Here is a 9,775-nt window from a genome sequence, read left to right on the forward strand (position 1 = left end):
CCAAAATGGATTGGTTGAACTTTTGATCCATATTTACAACAGCAATTTTCAGAGAATTATAATAATAATAAAGCCGCAGGGCAGCTTGTGGCGAGCTGTTGGGGAGTGGCGCGACCCTGAGGACACACGGACCTGAGTTCTCCGGAGAGGAATTGTAATCTATCCCCCGCCTCTGGCTTTCCTTTATTGGCCGGCAGAGTGGAGCGCAAGAGCTATATGCTCGAAAGGGTGGAAGTGCTCAAACGTAATGCGTAATAACGGAGAATCCCGCTAACGAGCTCCTCGTGATAGTGAGCTCTGCTGCTGCTTCTCTCTACACCCTTAGCCGACCACCCTGATGTTGCGCCCGAGGCATTACGCCGCTTTGTGGGGGCCCATCTAGTAGGAGGCGAGTCTCCGTCCACCAACCATTCAATTTGAGACTATTGTAAAGGCGGACGTCCAGTAGTCTCATCCAATAGCCAGTCCATCCAAATTCTATTCCATAGTCCTAGTTTAGATTTCCATATATTCCATAGTTCCTACGCATTAACCGGCGACTATCTCTGGGTAATTACCTGTGGTTGCCCAGCGATGGATCCCGGCTGATGCGTCACAGTAAAACATTTGTACATTCTCTTAAGGACCTCTACGTGTTGGACCTGTGTCCCCACGCAAGCCTTCACAAGGGCCGGGTTCTTTTGAACCCGTGCATCTTAAAAGAGAAACATAATAATAATATTTATTAAATTAATATTTCATACATAGCAATAGCAACTTTAATCGGTAATAACTGCAGAAGTATTAACTGTGTCGCAGTTATTAGCTCCTGCCTCACAGCCGGTGATGATTCAGAAGCAAATATGTAAATCATCTGCTGGTGATGATGATCAATGTTTTGTTTTATAGATATAATGGCACATTATTAGTTAATAATAGTATCTTGTTTAGCTCTACTTGTCTCACGTCTTCATTTTTTCTTCTCTTCATTGCTTTAGTGCACCCCAGATCTATTTGAATAGGGCAATGTGGCTTGAACAATGTAAAAAAGCTAGCTAAGCTAAGATTTCGTTATTTAAGGTAATAACTTAAACCACTTGACACTTGTAAAATGCTATATGTTTAGTATAATCTGAAATATTAAATTTTTCAAGATATATACGATATATTGATTTTGTCATTATAAAATAGGAAAAAATCTGTTAGTTTAGTTTTACAAGCGCAAGCATAAACAAATAAACAAAAAAATGTTTTTGACATTACAACATATATTTTTATTACTAATAGTAAATTATGTGGACATACATCTTTCCTGTGCACACCTAGAGTAACAGAAAATATGTCTACAGAAAAGATTTTCCAATCGAAAATCAACAATGGCAAGTGAGATTTCAAAAATACTCCTTTAAAGCCATTGTGCCTATATAATTACAAATATAAGTAGCACATACTTACCAAAATACACTAAAAATAGGAAAGACTCACTGATCTTTTACAAAATGAACAAAATACACGATTCTTTTAATTGGAATATAAAAATACACATCCGTCTTGCGTAATGGGTGTAAGCAAATTATAGCTGTCTAATATTACCAAACTAAAAGATATTACATTTATGGTAATATTAGTAGATATTTTTTAAATGCAGATTTTTTGGATCACAGAAAAGTGTCATATACGTGTAACGGCTAGTTTATTAGAAATTATAGTAAAAAGGCTGAAGCACATTTTGGAAATTATCAATAAAAAATCAACTCAAGTATATTCTACGCTGAAAATTCCACAGAAGGGGACAAATGATGGAATTTGAATTTTTTTTCTTTATATATATTTTTTAATTTTGATGTGTAAACTATCCACTTATCATAAGGGGGTAGGCATAGTCAAATTTAGAATGAAAAACCGTTCTATTTTCTTTTATTTATTATTGCTATTGTAACATAACACTCATATGAGTATGACCCATATACATGAAATCAAATCACTGAATTATAGATCAATTCCGTTCTATATCTTTTTGTTTTAAATTAGCTAACCGAATAGAAAAATTCAAAGGCACTCATTATCAAGTCAATCGAAACCAAAATTTCGACATGTATGTGATGTATCCTTACCAAAAAATATACTCTATGTCTAGTATACGACAAATGTCATTTGCGCACGTTCATAACATAACTACAATTGAGTTCTTCAAATTTAAGACTTAAATAGTCTATTTCGAATAATAACCAAAGCTAAATATTAATATTTAGAATTCAATAAATTAATAATCAGAGACAATGAAAACAATATTTGTTATTAATATTTGCTTAATGTTACAGAATGTGGTATAGTTAAATCTTTTGGTTGTGTTATAATGAATTAAATTTCTCATCCATTTAATATTTCTTCATTATTTTCAGATGTGCCTTGACTATGATGGGTGGTTAAATATAAAAATGGAGCATTCTATAAATTGTAGAAACGAAAAATATTGTCCACGGGGAAATATCACGTTAAAAAGTATAAGAGCAGGAATAGCGATTGTTGATCAAATTAATTTTAGCAGACAACATTTGAAAGAACTTAAGGTTTTGATATTGTACCACATGAAAATATGTTTGTACTATATTTTTTGCAGTTTGTTTTAATTCATAATTTCTATTTTCTAGGATATTGCTGATGTAGATGGATTCTATACAATAAGAACATTAGTTACATCTGCTGATAGTAATGAAATCGAAGTTTTCTCGTCAGTCAAAGCACAATTGTTTTTAGATAATGGGTTATCTGATGTCATTAATGCATGGGTGTTACCCAATGGTGAAGTCATTGCAGTAAACTTTCAAGTAGCCAATTTATCATTGAATAATAATGATTTAAATTATGAAAGAAATGATGAATATGCATTAAACACAAAATTCTTTATTCATCATGTTGAACAAGCACCAGTGTAAGTAAATGTTTTCTTTATTAAATATTATACTTAACATGTCTGAGGCCAGTTGTGATGCAGGGGCATACAACTTTTGAGTTTGATCCCTACTCAAAGTAATGAAATATTTATTTAAATTTATATTATCATTGACTTTGCTCTGGTGTTGAGGCACGGCATTGAGTTCTGCCACTCAACATGCAATGCCTCCAGAATTAGGAAGAAAGTGGAAAATGGAGTGCCTTAACACTAGGTTCTCTCTGCCTACCCTGCTGTGTGCGAGATACAGTGTGTAGGTAATTTTTATGCTTAACATGGCAGTCTACCAGCACAATTAATTTATATTTCAAATGTCCATTTGTTGTCATATATAGAAACTATAAATATTGTTATTTATAGATTTTTAGTTGATGTGGCAAAAAATATGTTAGAAGAAATTTATATTATTCTTATTTATTCCAGTCCTGACACAGCATCATATATACAGAAATTGGAAAGAGAAAGGGAAGCTAGAGAAAAAGGAGAAATTAAAGATAATCGATCATTCTTAGCTAAATATGTATGTAGAGAATCATTTTGTATATATATATATATAAATGTATATTTAAATTTTAATATAAATACTTTACAATTAAAATATTATTACTTTTTTTCAGTGGATGTATATTGTGCCAATTGCAATATTTGTTATGATATCTGGTGCAACAAACCCTGAACCTACAGGTCAAGCATCTCGGTAAACAAGGGGAAAATTAATTTATAGTAAAATTTGGTTATTTATTATGTTCATATCAATAAAAATAATTATGATGGAAAACTGGTATTTTATTTGGAAACTTAATCTAATGTGTGACCATTACAAATCACAAAGCAATGAATTACAAAAGTTTTATGAGGATAAATGAAAATTTAAGCACCAATTTTTTCAATTTCTTCTGCATCTTCAATATCAAGTAGTTGAATTTTTTTTCCAAAGTGTGCTTCTATTTCAAGACATATGTCCATGGCCTGTGGAGAATCAATTAAATTTATCGCTATACCAGCCTTTCCAAACCTTCCAGTGCGGCCAATTCTGTGTAAATATGTTTCACAATCAGCTTTTCTGTCCAAATCAATAGGCATGTCAAAGTTAACAACAAGTGTAACTTGTTCCACATCTATTCCACGAGACAGGACATTGGTTGTAATTAATACTTTTTCAAGACCAGCTCGGAATCTATCTAGTACTGCTATTCTCTGCTCAACTGTTAGTTCTCCAGATAACACTGCAACAGAATGTCCATCTTTTGACATTTTTTCTGACAGCCAACTAGCTGTTTTTCTAGTATGACAAAATATTATTGCTTGACCAATTGTTATAACTCCATAAATATTGCAAATAGCCCTATATTTATCATCAGAGTTTTTACATTTAACATAATATTGCTTAATGTTGTCAAGTGATTCTTCTTCTCTTAAAAGTCTGATTATGATTGGGTTAGGTACAATTATTTCTGCAAATTCCATAACAGCACTATCATATGTAGCAGAAAAGAACATCATCTGACATGTAGAAGGAAGACATTTGTGGATGCGGATACATTGATCTTGATGGCCTTGTCTATCTATCATCACATCTGCTTCATCCAAAACAAATACTTTTATCTTCTTTAAATCAAACAGTTTATACTTTTCACCCCAATCTAACATCTTACCAGGGGTTCCAATTAATATATGATCTGTAATTTTGGTTCCTCTAGGAACTTCTTCTCCTCTTACAGCATACTTCAGTTTTATTTCTGGACAAAACTTGGCCATTTTTGCAGCAACTTCTCCTGTTTGAATAGCTAATTCATATGTGGGACTTAAACATAACACTTGTGGAAAGTTTTTAGTTGTATCAACACGACTCAACATAGCCAACACAAATGCAGCAGTTTTTCCTGTTCCTGATTGTGATTGGGCAATCATGTTTTGAGGAGGATCTGCCAACAGTGTTGGTAAGGCAGTTTCTTGTATTTTAGAGGGAGCATTAAATCCCATTTCATAAACACCCTTAAGTAGATTTCGTTTTAAATGTAAAGCTTCAAAAGTTTTAACTGAGTATAAGGGTGAGTTCGGATCTTTCCTTTGAATTTCAATGTCTTGTTTAGATTCAACTAAACCTTGTCGAATTATTTTCATCAACAAAGAAGTGTCAGCAGGATTCGCGGCGTCAGCGCCGTCTTCTGATGGATCTAACTGCTGACATGAAGCAGGCTTTTTTGTTAAACCTAAACTAGCAACTTTATTAGAAATTTCTAATTCGTCAGCCTTTTGACCCCATTGATTTGCCATTTTGGAAGCGATCTGAAAAAAATATTATTACCAATTATTTTCTATGTTAATCTTGTTGTCGGTTACTATTCCCTTACAAAATTATTATTAAGCAAGTAAGAACTACTAACAATAATATTGGTATATGTATCAAACCTAAAAACGATGTTTATTAGTGGAATGGATAACTTGAATATATTTTTCAACGACTACAATCACAGACTATAGAGAATATATACCTATTTATACGATGAAAAGAAGCTAAATTATAAAAATATGTCAGTAACTTGTTCTGTTCTCTTCTTTTTATGTTCTAAGCTTCTGAGCAAGTTGTAAAGTTGTAACCTCCGTGACAACTTATATCTACAACATTTGTCAATTTGACATTAATACCAGATACACAGACTGTTTATTATTTTTCACCAAAGACAAGCATAAATGTTTTTTTTAAACATACACTACACACTAAAACTCTGACTATGCTTGACTTTAAGTTCAACTTTCATAAGCGTCAATAATATTCTTTATGCTCATATAGCAAGATAGATAGAGAGAACCAAGAGTCACCGCTTCGCTTGACCGCTTTTTCTTCTTACAAAGGTGGGAAAAAGACAATAAATTCCCCTAATTCTAATTCGAAATCAAAACCATTGTACAGTCATCCACATCCACATTGTTTTGTGTTTGTGGCCAGTACTTACATAGTATTTTGTAATGTAATTTCATTAAATGTTAATTTTCCAGAGACCGGAAACGGTACGTAAGTAATATTTAAGATAGTATGAACTTCTAAGCTCTTCCGGTATTGGCTTCTGTTACGTATTACCTCACGGATCTTGGATTAGCTAACTTTGTTGTTCGAGTTTTGTTTTTATAAATACATGTTATGTTGAGAGCACAATAGGAATCGTAGCCATTTATTTGTTTCGTTGTAGGTATGTATGTAATATATTTTTTACTTATATAACTTCGTGAGATTAATTTTAATATTTGACATTAGTTTAGATATAAGAATATTTTTAACCGACTTCAGTAAAAGGAAGAGGTTATCAATTTGATTTTTTTTATATTAATTGTTGCCTCCGAACTTTCGACTGGGTGAATCAATTTTGTTGTTTTTTTTTTAATTGAAAGCTAGTGTTTCCCGTGTGGTTCCACTTCCTCATTTGGTTTTATAATTTGATCCACTTCTGATAATGGTATGGTAGCAAAAAATGTTGAAAATTCCAAGATGATATTTCACCGTTTTTTATTTGACGAAGATATTGAAAGTTATGAGTGAAGGTTATTCCATTAAAAAACGATATGGAATATTAAAAACTAAAGAAAATTACTTTTAATTTTAATTTACCTTAATTACTTAAATTTATTTAATTACATAAAGAAAATTACAAAATAATATGGAATATTAAAAAATATACCGTAGTTTAATGTGTTAAAAAACACATTTATTAATCTTGAGAGCAATTTATAAAAGCGGGCTTTTATTTTGATTTCCGTAAATATACATATGTTATTTAAACTTTCAAAATATTATTTATATTAGTGTCAGGAATGATTAAAATAGAAAATGAAAGACCAACTCATTCTATTGAAACATTTATAGAACATAATGGAGTTAAGCTGAACCCTATTTATTATTCGTTCCCGTCTCGTTTCAAGGTTGCCTATCAACGCGAACTGGAGCATTTTCTGGACGTTGTACAATGTAAGGAACTTAACAATTGTTAAAGTTAAATTGATAGTTAAAAAAAACATTATAAACGCTATTGATTCAAAATTCAAATATTACATTTATTAACTAAATTAATATAAATTTAGGGAGTAAATTCCAATATTAATTTAGGGAGTAAGTTCAATGAAATATTTTCAAGGGTCTGAATTTCAAATGTTATAAAAATCGGTGCCGATTTAAAGATTTTGTTTGAATAGTGTTAAAATACTCCGCTCCCCATTTTCTGCCGAATTTTAGAGGCACTGAGTGTGCATGTCGGAACTCTATCGCGCGCTTTTTATATACTTGGCCACTTCTCCAATTAGTCTTATAAAAGATAAAATCGCTACATTATAATTGTTTATATATATTTTTTGTCATTTTACTTTAGATGGTGTGCCCCAAGATGTAATTAGTTGGCAGACTCTGGTGGTAAGCAAGATTGCAACTGCAGCTGAAGAAAGTGCCCGTACATGGAAAAGTGTCAATATTGATTGGAGTGAAGATGAAATTCCTTCTCCCTATTCGTTATTTGGGATTTTCTGACAACAACAATATAGTCAATGCCAAAAATATGTTTTATAAATAAATAATTTTTATTGTAACTTTTCCTTTCGTCAATACAAACTTGTTGAAGATAACAATTTTCCTTAAGAATTCCAGTCCAGGTAAGAAATTTTTTACGGGTCCTCATATACGGACGAAATTAAACATGAATACTTGCTTTTACCTCTGACGTGGAACATTCCGCTCCAATACATTCACTTTGAACACAAGGGAAACTTCAGGAGGATAATCGGGTTTAGCAACATATATCTGCTCTGGCGGCTGCCGCAACGAGATAAATGATGAAGTCGTAATATTTTATATCATAATTACCGCTATTAGAAATAAATGAAATCTTAGAAAAAGATATTTGTCAAGTTAGTTAAGCAAATATTATTATATTTTCCTTATATTAGGTAATAAACAAATCTTTAACTATTATTGAAATTGAAAAATCTAATTTTAAATTTCATTAATTTATCCAATAAATATAAATTAATAAAATCTACTTATTAATAACTATGAATATATAATAATAAGTAATATGCAATACAGAATGGTTGTCGCCTTATCTAGCTCTATTTATCAATCAATAGAGCGTTGCGCGTTATCAGTCAACCTCATCCTATACCACCTACTATTCGATAATTGAACATGTGCAACGTTAATGAAATTTTCTCCTCACGAGGCATGTTGTAATATTCGACAATATTTCTATATGATGTAAATAAATTATTAATGAAATATTTTTTGTAATAACTTAACGCTGCATCCCGCACACAGAAGGGTAAACAGAGGGAACCTAACCTGTTAAGACACTCCGTTTTCCATTTCTTGCCTAATTCTGGAGGCATTGCGTGTTGAGTAGCGAAACTCAACGCAGTGATTTGCCTGAACAGCAGAGCGAGCGATTTATATTTAAATAAATATTTCATTTCGTCGAGTGGGGATTGTTGCACAACGTTAATTAATTTTAATTTGGTTTTTATAATATAAGATTTAGGTAATGGTAATGTAAATTAAAAATAAGTGACAAAAGCTAAAATATACAAAGACTGGAAGAAAAAAAACATTTTTTCCAATCCAGACAATGTTTTCTAATGATACCGTCTGAAGGTTCGATTCTATACACCTGTAAAATCGTATCAGATGTGAGGCTGCGATTGCTATCATTGTGCGGTCACAATAACACTGATGAAAACTTTTTCTATATTCTGTATAACTCTTGATTTTCCTTTGAAGTGTTCGTTTGATATGTTCACCTCGAATCAAATTTGTCTTCTATAGAAAGAATTATTGTGTTATTTCTTTCATTTTTAATATAATAAGAAATATAGATTAAAAGTATATCGATTTACAAAATGTAATATTATTTCTTTTTTTACCGTACAACCTCTTTCTTAAGTTCTCCATTCAACGTGACACTGGCGAAGTGATTTTGTGCTCAACTGGCAAGCTCGGAACGCCAAAATAGAAAGAACAGAAAATATCAGCTTGTTGCTTGTGTCACGAAAGTGAAAGAACTTTTTAGGAAAAACTTCATTAAGCGCATGATTTGACAAGACCATCGTGATCAGGCAGTCTCTATTCATGAAAAACAAATTAACTTCTTACTCTTCATTGGACAAAGCAATTTATAAGATGAATATTTTAAAATAAATTTAAAAGAAAATAAACAATATGACAGTAAATATTTTTATTTATTGTGTACCTAAAATGCAGTAAGCATCTGAATAAGGAAACACTTCAAGTGTTTCTTTTCCAACAAGTAGAGTATAGAAATATAAAAATGTGCTTAAATTTAAAAATAAGAGCTTAAAATGTACATACATACAATCTCTGCATATATGCAGACACTTTCGCTCCCCACTTTCCTCTGAATTGTTGAGGCATTGCGCGTTGAGTAACAGAGTTCAACGCCGCTGTTTGCCTCGTTACCAGAGCAAGCAAATAGAAATATTAAATTTCCTCGAGTGGCAGTTAGTAGTGCATTTCCTTTTAACGCCATGTAGTATTCCTTAATTGAGCTGATGTAAACGAAAGCTAGAACTAAAATAGCATGATAATAATTCTGGACAGCGTATTTATTTTCAATAGGGTTTTCATTTTGCACGGCCGGCTAGCATTAAAAGGTTAATCGTTCGCATAAAACATGGTACAATAAAGAACGTTTCACCATTCATGAGGCACACCGAGTCAGACATCTCGCGTTATTATAGTCATAAAGTTCGCCCTTTCCTTGCATAATGACATGACGAATTGCGTTCGCGATATTTTTGTGCTTCTTTCTTTATACGGTGATGTCGTTACGCATCAGTTATCATATT

At 32.0% G+C, this 9,775-nt stretch overlaps 2 protein-coding genes across 2 annotated transcripts; one reads left to right on the forward strand and one right to left on the reverse strand.

Annotated features, from left to right (window-relative positions):
• The first annotated feature begins 2,116 nt into the window (after positions 1-2,116).
• On the forward strand, positions 2,117-3,710 carry EMC10 (ER membrane protein complex subunit 10). Its single transcript, XM_085200204.1, has 5 exons — positions 2,117-2,306; positions 2,382-2,549; positions 2,631-2,911; positions 3,356-3,452; positions 3,550-3,710. Exons 1-5 carry the CDS (start codon positions 2,259-2,261, stop codon positions 3,631-3,633), a joined length of 678 nt encoding a protein of 225 aa, XP_085056330.1. The 5' UTR covers positions 2,117-2,258; the 3' UTR covers positions 3,634-3,710.
• Dbp80 (putative ATP-dependent RNA helicase Dbp80) lies at positions 3,698-5,582 on the reverse strand. The gene is made up of 2 exons (XM_085200202.1): positions 5,428-5,582; positions 3,698-5,221 (listed from the first exon to the last, which is right to left on the reverse strand). Exon 2 carries the CDS (start codon positions 5,207-5,209, stop codon positions 3,803-3,805), a length of 1,407 nt encoding a protein of 468 aa, XP_085056328.1. The 5' UTR covers positions 5,210-5,221; positions 5,428-5,582; the 3' UTR covers positions 3,698-3,802.
• Positions 5,583-9,775: the final 4,193 nt, after the last annotated feature.

This window comes from Heliconius melpomene, chromosome 17, assembly GCF_056956725.1.
Source record: "Heliconius melpomene rosina isolate 202511_hmr_F chromosome 17, ASM5695672v1, whole genome shotgun sequence".
NCBI lineage: Eukaryota > Metazoa > Arthropoda > Insecta > Lepidoptera > Nymphalidae > Heliconius > Heliconius melpomene.

What these genes read in the sequence shown, in the direction of transcription:
- EMC10 (XM_085200204.1), top strand. Translation starts at nt 2,259, where the DNA reads ATGAAAACAATATTTGTTATTAATATTTGCTTAATGTTACAGAATGTG. An exon ending in AACATTTGAAAGAACTTAAG is followed by an intron (nt 2,550 to 2,630) that starts GTTTTGATATTG and finishes TCTATTTTCTAG; the next exon opens with GATATTGCTGATGTAGATGG. An exon ending in GATCATTCTTAGCTAAATAT is followed by an intron (nt 3,453 to 3,549) that starts GTATGTAGAGAA and finishes ACTTTTTTTCAG; the next exon opens with TGGATGTATATTGTGCCAAT.
- Dbp80 (XM_085200202.1), bottom strand. Translation starts at nt 5,209, where the DNA reads ATGGCAAATCAATGGGGTCAAAAGGCTGACGAATTAGAAATTTCTAAT.